General features: G+C 49.1%; 1 protein-coding gene across 7 annotated transcripts in view; it reads right to left on the bottom strand.

The window, feature by feature from the left end:
- The window catches only part of RPH3A (rabphilin 3A), a 276,496-nt gene that overhangs the window by 47,614 nt on the left and 209,529 nt on the right, over window positions 1-19,353 (bottom strand). For 5 of the 7 annotated variants that reach the window (XM_045459689.1, XM_045459690.1, XM_045459688.1 and 2 more), the window contains 2 exons: window positions 15,419-15,430; window positions 6,837-6,983 (listed from right to left, as the gene is read on the bottom strand). In XM_045459689.1, coding sequence (XP_045315645.1) covers window positions 6,837-6,983; window positions 15,419-15,430 — 159 coding nt within the window. Of the gene's footprint in view, window positions 1-6,836; window positions 6,984-14,757; window positions 14,869-15,418; window positions 15,431-19,353 lie in introns of those variants that run through there. The other 2 variants (XM_045459686.1, XM_045459691.1) reach the window with 2 other exon arrangements.

Raw genomic sequence — 19,353 nt, 5'->3', positions numbered from 1 at the left:
ATTTGTCAGCTGCCTTCCCTCCCTGCACCCCAAAAGGCCATAGGATAAAGTGGAAAGACAGATTCAAGTTCCAAGTCTGGTTTGGCCACGCAAAGGCTGTGTGCCTCTGGGCAAGTATCTTAACCTCACTGAGCTTCTTTCCTCAGCGGTATGGCAGGGACAACAGTCTGTCTCTCAACGAGGACATTAAGAAAATGAAAGGAAATATAACATATCGGACAGTCCCTCACACAGCGCTTGGCAATAAATATTTGCTTTTCTATAGAATAGCAGAGTAAGACTCTAGTCCTGGAGCCAGTCTGCCGCAGTATGTAATCCCAGTTCCAGCCTTTATTAACCATGTGACCCTGGGCAAGGTGCTTCACCTCTCTGTGCCTCGTTTCCTGATCTGTAAAATGGGAATGATAATAATGTGGCCGAATGCATAGGGTTGTCGTGAAAGTTACATAAAGGAATCCGTATAAAGCTTCGAGCACAGAGCTGGCATGTGGTGCTTTGTAAGGAGAGCAAGCTACCGTTTTATTTCTCTAGACGCTGAGCATGGTTGCAGGAAAATTTTCAAGTTTGTCTCTTCTCCCTTTTGTGAACCACCGGACAGAAAGGGCGAGCGCTGTGATTCATTCAGCAGGGAGCGTGTGGCAATGGCTGGAGACATCTGGGGCTGTCATAGCTGGGTGAGGCATCACTACAGGCATCTAGCAGGGGAGGCCAGGAATGCTGCATAAAAAAAAAAAGATCCTACAATGCACGGGACAGTGCACACCACAAAGAATGATCTGTCCCCAAGTGTACTCAGTACGAAGGTTGAAAAACTCCAGCCTGGAAAGACTTGGGAGACGACATGGGCCAACTCCCCATTTTACAGATGAGGTCCAGGAGGCAGTGAGGTCAAAGTGATTCCATGAGAGGCTTACGGGTTAGGCTTCATTCATCATATGCTATTCATCTAACGAGTATTTATTTGTTCTGTCTTTTATGCCAGACACTGGGCTACTTAGCGAATTAAGAAGACTTCTATGTTCATCTTGCACAAACAGGTTCTATAAAGTATTAATGCAATCGGGCATTAGAAACCATTGATCCACAAATAAAATTTAAAAAAGAAAGAAAGAAAGAAACCACTGGTCCAATACCTGGGGAAACTAAGGTACTACTCAGTGGTTCTTAACATAGGAGGGTTCAGAGTCCCCCCGCCCTCTTCCAGAGTATACTGAAATCTATCAATATTCCTTCTCAAAAAAATACAGACACATGTATAAATGTCTCCAAACCCCTGAATCCTATCTACAGAACATTTAGGACTCCAGGTCAAAAAAGAAAAAAAAAAAAAAAAGAAGAAGAAGAAGAAGAAGGTGGTTGTAAGTGGTCCTCCTTTGGAAAGGGGAGAGTATGACCCCCTTACAAATCACAGGAAAGATGTCTACCCAATTCAGTGTCGCAAATTATAGGTATTATTACTCACTTCTCCCTCTGTCCACATTTTGGAAAAATTCTGTGCCAAAAATATGAGGGATGATGGAACGGAGATGGGGAGGTGACAGAACCCAACAGATTCTGTCAACAACAGGTCTCCCTGTGTCTCTCTGCCTTCCTCTTCCATCGCAGCGTCTGGACACCAAGGTTAATGACAAATCCTAATTACTTTTGTGGGCCCATCTGTTTAGGGAAATCGACCTCAAATGGAAGCCACCCGGCTGCCCATCCCTTGGCAGGCAGGGTATGTGAGCCAATGCCTTTGAGAGGCTCTGGACAGAAAGAAATGTAATGAGGATGTGGAGGGATCTATCTAACCACAGGGTAAAAGCAAAATGAAAACCGCCAACAGGGTTTCCTAGGCAAAGGTTTAACTCCAGAGTTAATACATGCAACACTTTGGGGGACACCCTATGGGTGTCTGTCCAATGCACGAAGGTTCTTTTCACACTCAGCAGCCAAATCTGTAGCCCGGCGACCCCTGGCCACAGCTGGCTGGAGGAGAGGTGGATGCTCAGGGTGAGCTGGGCCAGTCAGGGTTCCTTCCCTGGGAATCTGGAATTAGGGCTAAAAAGAGCTATAAAAATCCAGGAGGTATAGTATCGGTATGTTTTCTAATATGTCAGATGAGAAGCAAAACTTTCCTGAGGCCAGGCTGTGTTCCTGCCCTCGGACCCCTTGAGATCTCTCCAAATCCTTATGTTAAACTCCCCTTTTTGCAGAAGGTGGAGCCTCCAAAGATGGCCGCCATCAGTGCCTTCCTTCCCTGGTGGCCCAAGTCATTCTTCCATCAGGAGAAGGGACCTATTTCCCCTCTCCAGTAGAACATGGAGGGGTGATGCCCTACCAGTTCCAGACCTAGCTGGTAAAAATGCTGACGAACGTCCATGGGAACGTCCATGGCAGCTCCCTTGGGATCTGGCTCTCATGTAGGGCAGCTCAGGCCAGACTATCGAAAAAGGAGAGATCCCATGGAGAGAGCAAGCCACAAAGAGAACACTGGAGCACGGACTTGGGATTGCAGCTCTCAGTGCAGCCCCGCCACCAGCTGAATGCAGCTGAGGGAGAGACCCCAGCCTGTGCCCCATGGAGTTGAAAACCCATCCGGCAGAGCCCTGCCTGAATTCTCAACCCACAGGATCGCGAAACACAGTGACTGTGGTTTCTTTCAGTCACTAAGTTGTGGGTGGCTGTTATGCAGCAGCAACAGATGACTCAAGCAGTCTCCCTGGAATTAATTCCCTTTCCTGCCAATAGTAGTCCGGGCACGTCAAATAACCTCTGACATCCCACTTAGTGCTTCAATAAGGAATGTGGGGGCAAAATGAGGCTGTTTGATGAATTTCCTTTCTGGCTACATCTCTTCCTCCAGGGATGCTGAAGAAAGCAGAGCTGGGCTGTGGGCCGAGTGGTGAGCCAAGGTTTAGGCACTCCTCCCCCCACTCTCCAGGGAGAGAAGCGGGTCCTGTCTGCTGCTTGCCTGGGGCTCCCTGGGGTGGTCAGCTCCGGCCAAATTGGCCTAGGGAGGCAGCGCCTCCTGGGAGGCCTGAGGAAGATTCTCTGTATCTCTCAGAGCCACAGGAGTGCACAGACCAATGTTGGTAGCTTTGGAGATACAAACAGGTGAAGAAGAACTGGAAAGGAACCATTAGACCAGCACAGAATGGGTTCCAGCTTCTAGCTCCACAAGGTCCCCTCCAAATCTGGGCTTTAAAAATCTCCATGTTCTTTGGAGTCTAAGAATTTGGGGCCAGGCCTTCAGGAAAGACACCCAAGTCAGCTGAGAGCTAAAAGCAGAATTCTGAAAGCTAGCCAGACAGAGACGTACATCTTGGCTCCATGTGACCTTGGGCAAGCGACCTTGGGCAAATCGCTTCTCTAAGCCTGTTTCCTCACCTGCAAAAGGGGGTTAAATAATAGCACCTACTTGACAGGGCTGAGAGAAGCAGTTAAGGAGTTAATCTCCAGCAAGTTTTAGATTCAATGCTTGGCACATAGTAAGTGCTCAATAAATGGTGCCCAGTATGATGATTTCAAACCACTTCCTAGAAGACTCCACACCATAGAGCTGGTGTGAACCCAGAAGGGGTCTCACATACATCTGCAATTTTAACAGTTAGAAGGAGCTCATTTGCTCTGAGTGGGGCAGCCAACAGCATGGTCTGGGGTCCTCCATCAGACACGGCCAAATGCTATAGAGTCTGAGCAGGAAGGATCCCGAGAATCAGACTGACCCGCCTCATTAGATGGGTGGGAGAACTGAGGCCCCAAAGCCTCATTAACAGAGAACCTCAGGTTCTGAAATGGGACCCCTGTTGGCACCCTGTTTTCAGACTTGCTTCGTTTCATGTCTGATGTATCATCTTGCTTTCTTCTGACTCTGCTCTGATCCCCTCCCAGGGAAGCATGGACAGAACAGGAATGAGGGCAGGTTTGAGATCGTAAGACACAAATAGCGACGGGTTTGCCTCTGGCAATGCTACCAGCAAGAACTGGCTGCTAGAACAGGGCAGGGAGACAGCCACAGCCAGAATCCTGTGGGACTGTCCTCCCCCACTCTGGCAGAAAGCACATCTCAGCAAAGGGACACTCTGTCATCAAGAGCTTGGCCCCGGCCTCCCTGGAAGCCTCTCAAATCTCCTTTAGGGGAAGCCAGGGCTGCTGGAATTCCAGGGCTTGCCAAACAGGCGTCTCAGGGCATAATTCTAGAACGGAAGCCCTGGCCGGGGTCAAAAACTGAGCTTCCTAAGCAAATTCCTCTCTAAACGACTGCCACCATTTATGGAGCGTGTGCTCTGTTCCAGGCACTACGATAATCCTGTGCCTCCTAACTAAACACTCACCAAGAATTATGCGCTGATGTTGTCCCCATTTTACAGAGGAGGAAACTGAGGCACAGAGAGGCTAACGTGGTGTACCTAAGGTCACACAGAGGGTAAGTGGTAGAGCTGGAATTTGAACCCAGGTATCTCTGACTCTGGGTCCCCAGTTGTTAACCACGGTGCTATTCTACCACGTCACCAAGTTAGTTGAGGCAATATGACAGGACATGGAGGACGAAGCAGGGGACCCATCTATCCTGTTCTAGAATGTTCCAGAATGTTCATGCTGCAATCTGCTCCGGCCACAGAGACCTCCTTAACTTCACCCTCAGAGGCAGCCCACCTGATACATTTGAACATGGCTGGCACCCCTGGCCACAGCTGGTTGGATGAGAGCCCCTGACATAAGCCAGCCAATCAGAGTGCCTTCCCTGGGAATTTGGACCCTCGGCTACAAGATTCTAAATTCTCCATCATCTTGGCCACAGGGGATATCCACAGAAATTTGGGGCAATATGGTCTGCCACGTTCACTCACTTACTCAGCAAATATTTTACTGCACACCTACTATGAGCTAGGCTCTGAGAATTCACTAGTGAACAAAACAGGCAAACATCTCTACCTATAGGATTCTCACAACCTAACAGGGGAGAGATGTACAAGAGTCAAAGCAAATATATAACATATAAAATATGTTACCTGATTGTAAGCACTATGCCAGAAAATGGCTGAGAGGAGTTTTGCTGGTAAGTGTCTACTCTTAAAACCCATATCCCTCACTTCCAAAAGGCTGAGGCCCATTGTTGGGGGAAGTGAACACACACATAGGCACACACACACACACTCACAGACCTCCTGCCTGGACGACTTCCCACCCTTGATAGGTCTTTTATAAAGCAAAATTAAGGGGAGCCTGGCTGTCTCAGTCGATTAAGCATCCGACTCCCGGTTTTGGCTCAGGTCATGATCTCACGGTTCCGTGGGTTCAAGCCCCGCATCGGGCTCTGCACGGACAGTGCAGAACCTGCTTGGGATTTTCTTTCTCCCTTTCCCTCTGCCCCTCCCCCCCCCCACTCTCTCTCAAAATAAATAAACTTAAAAAAAATAATAGAAAGCAAAATTAAGAATTCGATCCTATAAGCAGGCCCCTTGAGATCTCTCCCTTCGGCAGCCTCCGGGGTACGCAGACAGAGGGCGACCCATGAGGCGGACCCAGGAAGTACGTGGCAGCGCCTGTCATTTGTCAGCAGTGCTCCCCATCCACCCTGAGTAAAATCGTCTGCAGAGACTCAAACCAAAGGCACCAACTTCCAGTCTCCACCCAAGAACCTCTTTAACCCTTAGCTGAGTGTGTGGGTAGGGACATAAACGGCACCTCGGTGCCTGCGTCCGTTGTAAGCAATTGGCAAGGGCCGCCCCTGGCAGAAGGGGGACTGGGAAGGGGGCTGGGAAGGAGCAAGTCCATTTGAGACCCTGGTCCTGGAGGACCCTCCAGCGGCCCGGCATCCCGACAGCCGGTCTTCCACCTGTACCAAGAGCCCCCACACACACATACTGTCCTAGGTCCCTGCCTGCCTCCTACCTCCCTGACCCCATGGTCACCCCTGCTTTCTCCACTCCTCCCTTCGCAAGACCACCCACACACTGCTCCCTCACTCTCTAGCACCGGCCTTGCTGATTTTGTCACTCTCTGATGCACCTGTTACACAGCCTCCTTCTAGCCCTTGCCCCTCTCCCCATACATTTTTAAACTAACTATCTGCTCTCCAAACTCCACCTTTCCCTTCTTCTTACCACTTATGAAACACTGAGTGTCACCAGGGTCTGGGCCAAGGAGCTTACATGCATCATCTCATCTGCTGCTTGCAACAGTCCTGTGGGATAAGTACTGTCGTGCCCCCCACTCGACAAGTGAGCAAACGGAGGCTCAGAGAGGTGAGGCATCATGCCCGGGACCCACAGTGGGCAAGCAGGGAACTGGGACAAAACCCTGGGGTTCTTCAAGTCCAGACCCATCAGGTTAACCTCTGCTGCCTCCCTCTCATGCTGTCTCCCTCTTTCAAGCTCCATTTCTGCAATTCTCTTTTCTAAGTTCATTTCAAACGCGCTATTTGGCATACCGTCCCTAGACAGACACTCTTCTCCTTAGCTCTCCCTCGGCTGTATATTCTGGTCAATGGTGTCTCCAGAGCATATTTCTACGCAGCTGAAATTGGCCAAGACGCCCTGCGCTCACAATCACTGGCCCCCAGGCTCCAGTGACAATCTCCTACCATCCTACCAGAGCTCCCCCTCTGTATGGCACCCCTAGCCTCCAAGTCCCCTCCCTAGCGAGCCCCCAGCCCATTCTCTCTCCTCCTCCCCGAGCTCTCCCACCTAATGCCACAAGGATACCAGTTCTGCAGGGTCAGCGGTCTGGCAGGTCACAGACGGCAAACCCTCAGGGAAGCCCCGCCACCCCAGCACCCCCCTGGGCGGCACAGCCTGCCGGCCCTCGGGCCCCGGGGGCTCTCCAGACAGACGGCAGGTGTCAGGCCTCACCCAATTCGCTCCTGCTCCATCTCCTCCATTTTCTCGGCTCGAGCGATCACTCTGTTGATGATTTCCTTCTCCTCATCTGTCAGCTCCTCCTGCTTCCTCTGTCTGTCGGGCGGACCGCTGGGATGGACGGGCCAGCCTGCCTGGAGCCTGAAAGGTAACATGGGAAGGCGTGAGGCTGTGCAGCAGGAAGCAGACTGTGGCTAGGCTCTGGTCCCTGGTGTCTTCAGTTCAAATTCCTGCTGGGAAACTCTCCAGCTAGGAGACGAGCCTCAGTTTGCTCATCTGTACAATGGGACACGTTCCTCCCTCATAGGGTTCTCATGAGTTTCTGTCTACCGAGTGCTTAGCACATGGTAGGCATATTCTGTGAGCAGCATTTGTAGGAAGTTCAGGACAACCCAGAGAGTAAGGGTGTTCTCGGGAGAAGAACCCAGAACAGTAGACTCCACAGCCGGAGGGGAAACCATTCTGGGAGGAGGGGGTCCGAGGCTGACCCAGCTCCTGCCTGCACATATGTTCTGTTTGTGCAGCAGATTATTTCCTTTATAAGTTGGAAAGAATTGCCAACAGGGTTTACAAAAAGCTCGTAATTTCACAAAAACATCCAGATTTCCAGCCTCAGAAGCTCCCGTAGCGTTTTGCATTCCATCTTGTGCTTTTTTTGGCTTTTCTTTCTTCCTCCCTCCCTCCCCCCCCCTCCCTTCTTTCTTCTCTTTCTTTCTTTCTTTCTTTCTTTCTTTCTTTCTTTCTTTCTTTCTAAGTCAGCACTGACACAGCACCTCCCGGGTGCCCACATGATCCTGCTGCCTCCTCATGCCGTCCCTACAGGGCAGGGGCTGTTATTGTCTGCTTACTGGTGAGGAGACCCCAATACGGAGCAGTGAGACCACCTGCCCAAAGTCACATGGCTGGGAGGTGGCAGAGGTGGAATCCAGAGCTGGGCAGGCTGCACACTTAACCTCCACGACACAGAGGGAATGGAAGGCCAGCCCCACAGCCCTGGTGATGGTGCAGAGGGTCAAAGGGGGCCGGGTGGAGAGCCAGTGCTGTTGTCATTATCTCTGCTAATAAGATGGTTCACGCCCCATGGCGCTGAGGTGCCCCCCCTGAGTGGAAAGCAAGGTTAAATACTGCTGGAAATCCTTGTCCCTGCTAGGGAAAAAAATCAGTAGAGTAGGAATCCTCTGGCCCCAGCACCCCATTAGCTGTCTGCTTCTATTATTTCCACTGCTCTAATCACATCAGCAGGCATGAAATTGCCTTTTGACGCTCAAAGTTGCAAATTAAAAGCCCCATCTCCCTCCCTCCCCCGGCTTCTCTTCCATTCTCCCACCCTTAGCTGGTTTGGTCTGAAGAGCGGAGAAGGAAGAGTCTGGAAGCGAAGAGAAGCAGATGTCTTGGGCAAGCCTGACATTGACAAAGGGAAGGGAGGTGTGTGGCCTGGGGAAATGCTGATGGAAACGTACCTTGCCTTGCAGCAGGGGCCTCTGGGGATGAACACCTGATCAATGCACTTGGCCCACTCTCCTCAAACCCCTCCAATGGCTTTGCACTGGTTTAGAATAACACCCATGACTACATACAGGCAGTGGGCGAACACCATCGGGAATATAAGTGCCAATGACCTGTACACTTTAAAATGGTTCATGTTATATTATCGTGTGAACTTTACCTAAATAAAATAGGACCTGCTCTTTTGGCCCACGTGCAAAATCCTACCCGGTCTGTCCTTAACCTGTGTCTCCATCCTCGTGGCCTCCAGCTCTCCCTTATCCCTATAGTCAGCTGCACTGGCCTCCCTGCTCAGTCCCAAACTCCGAAACCTTGTTTCTGCCTCAGGGCCTTTGCACTTGCTGTGTCTCCCGCCAGGAACACTCATTATTCAGGCCTCAGCTCAAATACCAGCTGCTCAGAGAGGCCTTCCTTGATCCCCCATTGCCCAGATTTATTTTCTTCATGGCGCCTATCACTAATTCGAACTATCTTTCTAAAAAAATTTTGTTACCTGTTTATTGCATCTCTCTACACACAATCCCCCCCCCCTACCCCTGCACCAGAATGTTGGTTTCAGGAGGGCAGGGGCCTTGTCTGGGTCTGGGTCACTACTGTGTCAATCGTATTTAGAATAGTGTGTGAGAGTGAGCACAGAAAGTTATTGAATTAAGACACAGTCCCTTGTGGCCCAAAGGGATGTTAAACGTCTAATCCTAAGGGTGACCTAAGCAGTGGAACTTGGTTAGTCTAAAGGACCAAGGACAGCTCCCTGGGGAAGTGACAGCCATGTTAAGACCCAGACAAAGATCTGCTGTGATACAAGCAAAGCTTACATTTGGGACTGTTTGTTCGCACAGGCACCTTCCCAGACCCCAGGAGGGGCATTAGCAATGGTCCTGTGAGCTGAAAAATTTGTAAAAGCAAGGTAAAGAGGGCCCCCCAAATTATGTAAGCTTCAGGCCCCAGAGCAGCACTAGGGCCCCTGCGGAGACCGCAAGAGTAAGGTGAAATCCAGGAGGGGACAGCAGAGAAAGAGACCGGGCCTGGCGAAGGGAGTAAACGGTCTTTGCAAAGGCTTGGAGTTGAGAGAGCGGGCAGAGTGCCGGAGGAGGTGAAGATCAACGTGGCAGCCAGCCTGCAGGGTGGTCCCCTAGGACCCCTGCCTCCTGGTATTCACGCTGACTCCCGGCCGGTCCCGTGTGACCAAGAAATACAGCGGGAGTGGCAGTGCGTGACTTCCAAGGCTGGGTCGTAAAAGCCATCGCAGCCTCTGCCTTGTGGTCTTGGATCGTTTGCCCTGGGGGAAGCCAGACGCCACGTCATGAGGACATGCTAACATCCCTGTGGAAAAGCCCCATGTGCAGGGGAAGGGAGGCCCCCAGCCACAGCCAGTGCCATCTTGACTGCTCCGCGGTCCTCCAGCCCCCAGCAAGCCCTGGGAGGACACCAACTGCACGAGTAACCCTGTGGGGGAAGCACCCGCCACCCTCAAATTCCCACCAACAGAAACCGGGAGATGTGATAAAGGTTTCATTGTTTGCAGCCACTAAGGTTGAGGCGATTTGTCCTGCAGGTACTGGAAAAACTCGGCTGGAGGGTAGAGACAGAGCGGCAAAAAGCCCCATCTACAGGGTCTGTATACACTTTCTACATTCTCTATTGCTGCATCACGAGTTATTACCGATTTAGGGGCTTAAAACAGCACACATTTGTGATCTCACAGTGTCTGTGTCCATCCAGGCCCGGCTAAGCCGGCTCCTCCGCTTGGCATCTCATGAGGACGCAGTCAGGTGTTGGCTACGCTGTGTTCTCATCTGGACGCTTGACCGGGGAGGGGGGAAAAATCAGCTTCCAGGCAAATTTGGGTTGCTGGAAGGATTCATTTCCTTGTAGCTGCGTAACTGAGGGCCTGGCTTTTTGTTAGCAGTTGGCAAGAGGCTACCCCTGGGGTCCTGGGGGCAATCCGCAATTCCTAACCAAGTGGGCTTCTCCAACTTCATCCTGGGAGCTGCTTGCTTCATCAAGTACGCCAGGGGGACCTGGCTCCTGTCAGCTGAGAAAGAGTCTTATACAACATAATGTAATCACGAGAGTGACGTCCTGTCCCTTTGCTGTATCCTATAGGTTAGAAACAGGTCCCGGGTCCCACCCACCCTCAGGTGCCCTCACCTTGAGGGGACCTTGATTACACAAAGGCATGAACACCAGAACATTGTCTGTCTGCCACGGCCTCCCTAGCAGGGGTCTTTCCAGCCTTGCTTGAATGCTCCCCACAACGGAGACCCCACTTTCTTAGGGAGCCTGTGATGTTGTATTGGAAAGATCTTCCTTACAGTGGGCTAATATCCCTGAGCCTGACGTTTCTTCAATTATTTTTAAAGGATGCACTGGACTCCAGCATAATGAAGATCACCCACCCTTCCCAAAAGAGCCTGCGTCATAACCTAATTCAGCCACCCCTCCCCCAGGTCCCTCTGGCTTTCCCTAGAAATGGATGTCCCAACTGGCCCTATTCTTCCCTCCTTTGTCCTCACTTTTCTTCCTTCTACCTCTTCTGATCCCTCTCCATTTATGTCCTGCCTTTACAAAGCAGCCTAGTGACCAAAAACAGAGCACAGGGGAGATGCTGGGCCATGTTCCCAGTGGAGACCCCGTCAAGGATGTGTTCCTGGAGCTCATCATCTGGTCGTGGGCAGGGTCAGTCACGGGCCAGACACAAAACCAATGCCTCTCACCCCAACACACAACTCACCGGGGTCCGTGTGTGCAGGAAATGGGTGCTGCTGAACACGTGTGGCTCCAGAAACATAAGCAGGGACGGGGGTCCCTGAGAGGGCCCGCCTGACATAATTGCCTCCATCTGCAGACAGGCAGAAGGCGTGCCAGGGGTTGCCAGCACCTCTCCAACCCCTCCTCCATTCTCGGCTCCAAAACACGCAGTTGACAAACAGCTCATCCAGTGTTTGAAAATGTCACCGACTGGTCTCAGTGGGGACTCACAAGCCTCCTGTGGATTTTCGTGTTTTAATTCCAAAAGCAAACAGAGAGAAGCGAGATAGTGTTTCAGACCAGAGGCTCTGCTCTCAAGAGAGAGACTGGGCCTGTCTGGGCCTCCCCGTGATATGCTGGGGAGCACTGTCAGCACGGAACCCTCGAGAATGCTCCTATGACAGGACAGTGGCTCCTTTGCCAAGGCCCTCTGAGCCCAGGATCCCAGCTCTGCAGCCTTAAGACCAGGGTCCAGTGTGGGGAACTCATCAAAGGCCAAAGTACTCAAGTTACTCACAGCATTGCATCCAAGCCAGAAAACACCCAGAGGGCCTACCGCATGGCAGCGTGAGCCCTCCCTGGCCTGGCGGAGTTCAAGATTGTAATCCTGGGTCTGCCGCGTGTAAGCAGCGGGCTCTGCTCTGCTCCAAGTATCAGTTTCTGGATCTGTTAAATGGGAATGGTTTCATTTCTGTTTCCTGCTGGGGCCCTCGGAGGCTGCATGCAGAGAGACCCCTGGCTTGCCAGCTGAGACAGGTAAGGGTGAATTGCCTAGCCTGTCTCCACTCTTATCCACACACTCAAGACAAACATCAAAGGATGCCTGCCTCCTATTCCCTCGCCCTGCCACCAAACTGGGCTCAGCAGTTCCCTGGAGGGATCTCAAGGGCTGCAGGGGGGTGGGGGATAGAAGGACGGGATAGGTAGGCAACCAGGCCGCCCACCGTCCTCACTCAGCTGGGTTCTCAGCACTAGCAGAAGACGGATACCAGTATAGAAAACAAAGAGGAAAAAATGGAAAGAACGTAGTATTTAACAAAAGCATGAAATTTGGTTTAGTGCATTGATGACCTCCGTACTTCACCCTTCCAAGTATCCATGCTCTTTGCCGCATGAATTTGAAATTCAAGACTCACCCAAGAGTCAGTCTATTTCTCTACACGTGCATCCTTCCCAGACTTCTGACTTGCCCTGGCCAGTGAAATGCGGGGGAGCGATGTCGTGCCACCCCCGAGGCTGAGCCTGCAAAAGTCTTGAGTGTTTGTGTGCTCACTCTCTCGCGCCCCTGCGGTGACCGGAACAACAAGCCCAGGACAGGGGGCTGGAGGATGAGACGCACGTGGAGCAGAGCTGAGCCGTTGCAGTCATGGCCATCCTAGATCAGCCAGCCCCGCTGATGCATAAGCAAGCCCAGGCAAGCCCAGACCCCTGAGGGTAAGCGACTGTCGTTCCATGCCACTGAGTTTTAAGCTGGCTCGTCACACAGCAAAAGCGAACTGATACAGTGTCCACTGTGGCGACCACACAGATAGGCGAAGCCCGTTAGGGCGTCTACGTTTCTTTTACAGTCTGGTATTATTGGAAATGACCAGCGGCATCAACTTCCCTATAAGATGTTGAAGGCTTGTAGCCACTAAAGGTCTTTATCCAGCTCTCCTCTGATCTGCCTTACATATCCAGCTTCTGAATTAAATTCATTCAAAGCGTTTCGCTGTTGACAAAAAGTTTAAAGATCACCGCGGCTGGCCTGCGATTTGTCCAGATGCCTGACACGCAGGAGAGCGGAGGGAATTGCTGAGAAACATGCATGAGGCAGAGACTCAAGAAACCGGCATCCGGATCGTGCTTCGGCTGCTACCTGAGCCTACCTGCTCAGGGGTGTCTGGACAGGGACAGAAGGAGCCCTCCCGCCACAGCCAACACCCAGGGCCCCCAACACAGAGGAGATCCATCCTGACTGCTGGTAGAAGCCCTTCACACATGTCGCTCCCTGAAATACTGCAAAATCCAGACTCCCACCTCCTTTTGGCCTCCCACCTTGATTCTTCATTTCATGCACACAATAGTCACATAATAAATACCCACCAGATGTCTCTATTAATAAATTATAATTCCCAAAAGGAGTAGGACGAGGCAAGTGCTGTCGGGGCACGGAGGCTCCGAAACATTAAATAGCAGCGGTGTGCAGAAAATTAATCCTTTTTCTTTCCTTTCTTACTTCTTCTCCACCCCCCTGTCCCCCAGGATGCCAACACAGGCAGGTGTCGGCAGGAAGTCTCTTTACAGCTCAGTGGATGAGGTTTTAATGAATCCTGGAGGAAAGGATGGGGAAGGAGGGGCGGCTACACCATGGAATGCCATGGAATGTTTTACATAGGCCTTGCTGGCCTAAAGGCGCTTCTGGATGAAATTCACCCCTACTAGACTAAAGGGGGTACAGAAAGGATGCTCGGGTTCCTCCTACCCCCTTTAGACTGCTAAGGGAATCTCAAGTTCCTGCTAATCTTTTAAGTCAGACTGAGTTCTACTCAGTTCTTCTAAATTTCCATGCCGCCTCTCACATTTGGACTTTGCACATGCTGTTCCTCTACCTGGAACTCCTCTGTCTCTTCTCCATCTTGTTCCTTGGTCACCTGGTCTCAGTTTCCACATCACCTCTTCCAGGAACTCCCCTATCAGGATCACCAAGTCTGGGTGATGTGCCTCTCCTTGCATTCCCAAGGCTCACTGTGATTCTGCTACGACAGTTCCTTGCACGCTTGGGTATTTGTTGCTGACTGGCTATTTATTTGTTTGTAGACCCCCCTGGATCCATACTCATACTTTGGCTATGCCTGTATCCCTAGTACTAAGCACAGTGTTTGACATGTGGTGGGAACTTGGTGAGGATTTGTTAATGAAGGAAGGAAGAGAAGAAGGGAGCCAGGGAGAAGGGGAGGAAGGGAGGAGGGAAGGGGTGAAGGAACGAGGGAGAGAGAATGAACACATACCCTACCTTTCGACTTGCAGCACTCAGAGGAGTACCCTCTGGAGTCATGAACCTCTCTTGTGATGTTCATATTCACGCTCTGACAACATCTCAGCATCTCTCCCTACATGTCTGAATAATATACTCGTGATATTCATCAAAAGCAGATTTTGTCTGGCCAGAGTCTTATCAGCCAACATCAGACTGTAAGACATTCAAATGGTCTTTAGTGATCAGCTTGTTCAAAGTCCCCATTTGACAGATAGGGAGGGGAGGGTCAGGGTCAGGAAAGCAGGAAAGAATTTCCCCAGGTCATCTAGTTAAGTGTTTATTAATGTTAAGGAAACTTTTAAGGATTCTGGGTATGATGATATGGTCATTTAGGTCCAAAAAAGCTGTACAATGCATATACACCCCGCACATAAACACAGTGTATATATACACACGAAGGTAAGGCAAGGTTGTAATTCACACATGCCTCTGATTTTGCTTGGTGCCTTACAGTTTACAAAGCTTTCCTGTACATCTCATTCGATCCTACCACCACACGAAGAGGAAGGAAGGGCAGGGTGATCATTCCTATTTCACAAAGGAGGGAGCCAGGATTCAAGGAAGTGAAAGGCATCACTCAAGGCCACCCTGAAACTGAGCACCAGACCAGGACTCAGACCTGGGTTTTCTGTGCCAGACCTGATGCTCTGCTGCGGGTTCTGTAATTGCGTCCCCATCTCAGGGAGGGTAGCAACAGCCTTCCAGAGCTTCTCAACGTGCACACACAACCGAAGCCCAGTCTGCTTTGCGGCCTGACTGTTCATTTATTGGACTCGGTGTTCAATCTGTCATGCATATTGAGGAAATGAATCCAATTTAAAACACAGACGTAAGCAGACGCCTTGAAGGCGTCTCACTGGGAACCCAGACTGACCTCCCATGAGGTGACAGAGACCAAATGTGTGGCACGTAACTTCCCAAAGGCTCTGTTCTGTTCCTCGTCACCTTTTATTAGTGATAGCAGTTATGTGAGTGACCATTGTCTTTATCTGAGAACGCTGTTCCCAGGCAAAGGCTGCAGAAACGGGCACAGAGGGGTCAGTAAGCTGGCTGGAATCCTGCGGATCACTAAGAAGAATGACAGTGAGGGCTCTCCTAAGGAATGCTTTCTATCCTCTTACCAAGACAGTTTTTTGTAATTTCCTAATTTTTTTCTCCAGAAACTCGGATTTTTTTTTTTTTAAGACATGTAAAACTTGCTAGTTCCTTTTTTAACCAGCTCTCTTTGGGGGTCAGCTAATTTGAACAGAGAAGAGATAAAATTCAGTCTGTGGAAAAATTAAAGTATCAAAATACTCACTGTTCTTTATCACTGAGGGAAGGCAAAGAAAGGAGAGAGAGAAAAAATGAATAAAGTTAAGGAAACAAATCTCATAAAATACCAACACTGGATGCAACCACTACAGAGTTGACTTTTTTAGATAAAGTGTCTTTTTAAATGTTTATTACTTTATTTCGAGAGAGAAAGAGTGTGTGTGTGAGCGGGAGAGTGGCAGAGAGATTCCCAACTAGGCTCTGAGCTAGCCTGATGTGGGGCTCGAACTCACGACTGTGAGATCAGGCCCTGGGCTGTTACCAAGAGTCAGATGCTTAACTGACTGAACCATCCAGGAGCCCCAACAACAACCACAGAGTTTAAATTGCAATGACCTACTTCTGTTTGGTTTTGGTTTCCAAAGCATTTTCCAAAAACACTTCTAGTCATTATTACCTTATTTCAGCACATCTGAAAAAGGTTGCTGCAAAGAAGGGTTGTAAAATCCTTTGCTTTGATGAAAATGACTAATCAGTTCAGCTTATTAACTGAGCCGACCATTTATGTAATTGAACAATGGATTTTTGGTACTAAAGAGAAATCGCCTAATGACAGCATGGCCAACGTCATGCTGGGGGACAGAGAGCGCATTGAGGTAGGGCAGTGAGCCCTGAACGCTCCGTGGGTCATTCGTTTGCAATGTTCCAGCTGGGGAAAGCCAGTTCTTCCACTCTAGAAAGAAGACCAGCATCTCTATTCACTAGGCGAGCAATTGTAGGCATGTCATAGCCTCCCCTGGTGCCTCAGTTTCCACCTCTGATCTCTGGTACTCTCTGCCTCGCAGACTTGAAAACGACAGAGAAATAGAACTTTTGGACACCAGCATTTCTCCCCACGTGTAGAGAGCTGAACGTACCCAAGCAAGAAGCAGATGTGTTCCCATCTTTCAACCACAATCACAATTGTGCCTCAAACATTGTCATTAGGTTCAAGGGAGCTGAGGGAGGGAGGCATTTGAAAATCACAAAAGCGTTTGAAAATCACAAAAATAGCCAGAAGTGAATCAAGACTGGATTTCTTCATTTCCCAGAGAAAGACCTTAGAAACATCTGCATTAGCTGCAGCAAACTAAGTAACAAGTGTGATGTCTACAATTCACCCATTAGTATTTATTTGAAAAATAATTTTAATATCTGAAGGAAACGTAGAAGCAATCAAGGCAGCCGGATGCATGCAGAATGCCAAGATGTTTCACAGAAGAGCCCAGGAGCACTTTAAGAAAACTGCATCCAGACTGTTGGAATAATTTTAATTTAATTGTAGGGCAAATTGTTTGGCTTCATATTGACTAAAAGTAAACTCTGATGGATGGTATTTTAATTAACTGACATTTCCTAAATAAAATAAATATTTTACCCTCATCCACCCTCCGGCAACTGTTTATCTTACAGAAACACAATTTTTTGGCCGATGGAATGTTCTCTGCAAAGTAACTTTGGCTCCAAGAGAACACCATGGGAAGGGCTTGGCAGAATAGACGTTTCCTTTGGAAAAGTTCCATAGTGTCTGCAAAACTGTAAAACTCACAGAACTGGAGGTTTTGGACAGAAGTAAGCAGACAGGGGCTTTTGCTTCAGAGAATATGGGTGGACTAAATACTCAGAAAGACCCTTCATCAATGCATAATTAGGTCCTAGATAAACTAGAGCAGACTCCCCCCCCCCTTTTTTTTAATGCAGTTCTGGGATTGCTATAAAGTTAGGGGAATTCTCCAACACCACTTCCCCTTGCAACACAAATAAACACAACAGACTTGGTCAAAATGAAAACTTAAACGCTTCTGTTATGAAAAAGAAAAGGCAAGTCAGAGCCAAGAGAAAATACTTGCCACAATGTGTACCCAAAAACAGGACTCTTATCTATAGCATATGGGAAAAAAAGCTTGTAAAATTTAGTAAGAAGGTAAATGCCCTGATTTTCAAATGGAAAAAGGATTTGAACAGACACTTCAACAAAGAGGTTATGTGAAAGGCAAGCGTTACGTAAGAGAGGGTTCAGCATCATTAGTCGGTAGGGAGACGCAAGTGAAAAGCACAAGGAAACGTCACTGTGCACACACTAGAATGCTTAACGTTGGAAAGACCGGCCACGTCAAGGGCCGTGAGGAGAAGGCACAGAAGCTAGAATTCTCATACACCTTCTGGTGGAAATGTAAAATGGTGCAGCCAACTTGGAAAAGAGTCTGGCAGCTTGGTAAGAAGTTCAGCGCATCCCTATCACGCGAGTACGGGAGCCTGCTCCTAGGTGATGACCCAAGCGAGAGGAAAGCATCTCTCTACGAGGCTTTATGTGTCCCAGCCCCAGACCGGAAACAGCCCAGAGTCCATCAGGAGACAAACGGATAAACAAATTGTGGTATCGCCACACAATGAGATAGAATTCAGTAATAAAAAGGAACAAACTATTGACCCGCACAACAATATGGGTGTTTTGGAACAAGACGAATGGATCATGAAAAAGAAGAGAGACATCTCCCAGAAAAGAGTTCACGCTGTATGATTCCACTTGCGTGAAATGCCAAAAAACATAAACTAATGTTATAATTACAGAAAGGTTAGCAATTACCTAGAGATGTGGGGGTTGGGGTGGGGGGAGGGAGAGGCACAAGGAAACACTGGGGAAGTAGGGATTTGTTTATTACCACACGACCGCATGTGATACCTTCACGTTCTTCCGATGGTCAAACTGGACTTCAAATGTGTACTGTTGAAGGTACATATTCATACTCTAGAAGGCGATTTTTTGAAAAAAAAAAAGAGAAAGAAAACAAAGCAAACTGAATCTAGGACAGCGAGCTGTGAGCAGTAAGCCGATGCGAATACCAGCACTGTGTTCCAGAGTCTGACCTTACGCCCCTAACAGGCGGAGAAGCTCAATCTGAGACCCGGGAGGACGTTGAGCCAGGACCCTCCGAGGGAGCTAACGCCATCCTGGGGAAGTGACTCCCCTGAATCCTGGCAGAAGCAAGAATGTTAATCCTTCTGAAGAAAAATATCCCCAAAGTCGATCCCCAGGATTCTCACAGATTGAACTCACAGTAAAAAACTACCAAGCATTCAAAGAAGCCATTTTGAGTGAAAACCTACAGGGATGATAAACAACAGACTTAGGTTGTCAGGCACTACAGGCAGTGGTGTGCTGGTGAACCCTCCACAGACAATTTAACAGTGGAAAAAAAGCCCCGCTGAATGCAAAATTGGGAAGAAATATGCAGGAGCATAGCATTAGATACACGGGTTTAATAGGGGCGCCTGGGTGGCTCATTCAGTTAAGCATCTGACTTTGGCTCAGGTCATGATCTCTACACTGACAGTGTGGAGCCTGCTTGGGATTCTCTCTCTCTCTCTCTCTCTCTCTCTCTCTCCGCCCCTCCCCCACTTGCATTCTCTCTCTCTCTCTCTCTCTCTCTCAAAATAAAACATATGTAACATAACACAGAGAATAACAAAATATAGTAAAATAATTAAGTGATTTATTTTGAGTATTTATATCTCTTGTGTTTAACATAATTCAATGGTAACGTTATAAACTTAATTTTTTTTTTTTTTTATAAAAAAAAATTTTTTTTTCAACGTTTATTTATTTTTGGGACAGAGAGAGACAGAGCATGAACGGGGGAGGGGCAGAGAGAGAGGGAGACACAGAATCGGAAACAGGCTCCAGGCTCCGAGCCATCAGCCCAGAGCCCGACGCGGGGCTCGAACTCACGGACCGCGAGATCGTGACCTGGCTGAAGTCGGACGCTTAACCGACTGCGCCACCCAGGCGCCCCTATAAACTTAATTTTTAATGACTGTGTTTAATAACAGGCTTGCAAAATGCCCCAAAATTTATCAGCTCTCATGAGCCAGTATGGTACTAATACATCCCTTATTCAGGTATAATAATTACTGGCTACAGAATACGACGTTACTTTTATG

The sequence above is a fragment of the Leopardus geoffroyi genome, chromosome D3 (genome assembly GCF_018350155.1).
Source record: "Leopardus geoffroyi isolate Oge1 chromosome D3, O.geoffroyi_Oge1_pat1.0, whole genome shotgun sequence".
Taxonomy (NCBI): Eukaryota; Metazoa; Chordata; class Mammalia; order Carnivora; family Felidae; genus Leopardus; species Leopardus geoffroyi.
Note: the sequence above shows the minus strand (reverse complement) of the source record. Positions and strands in the feature narration are given on the sequence as shown.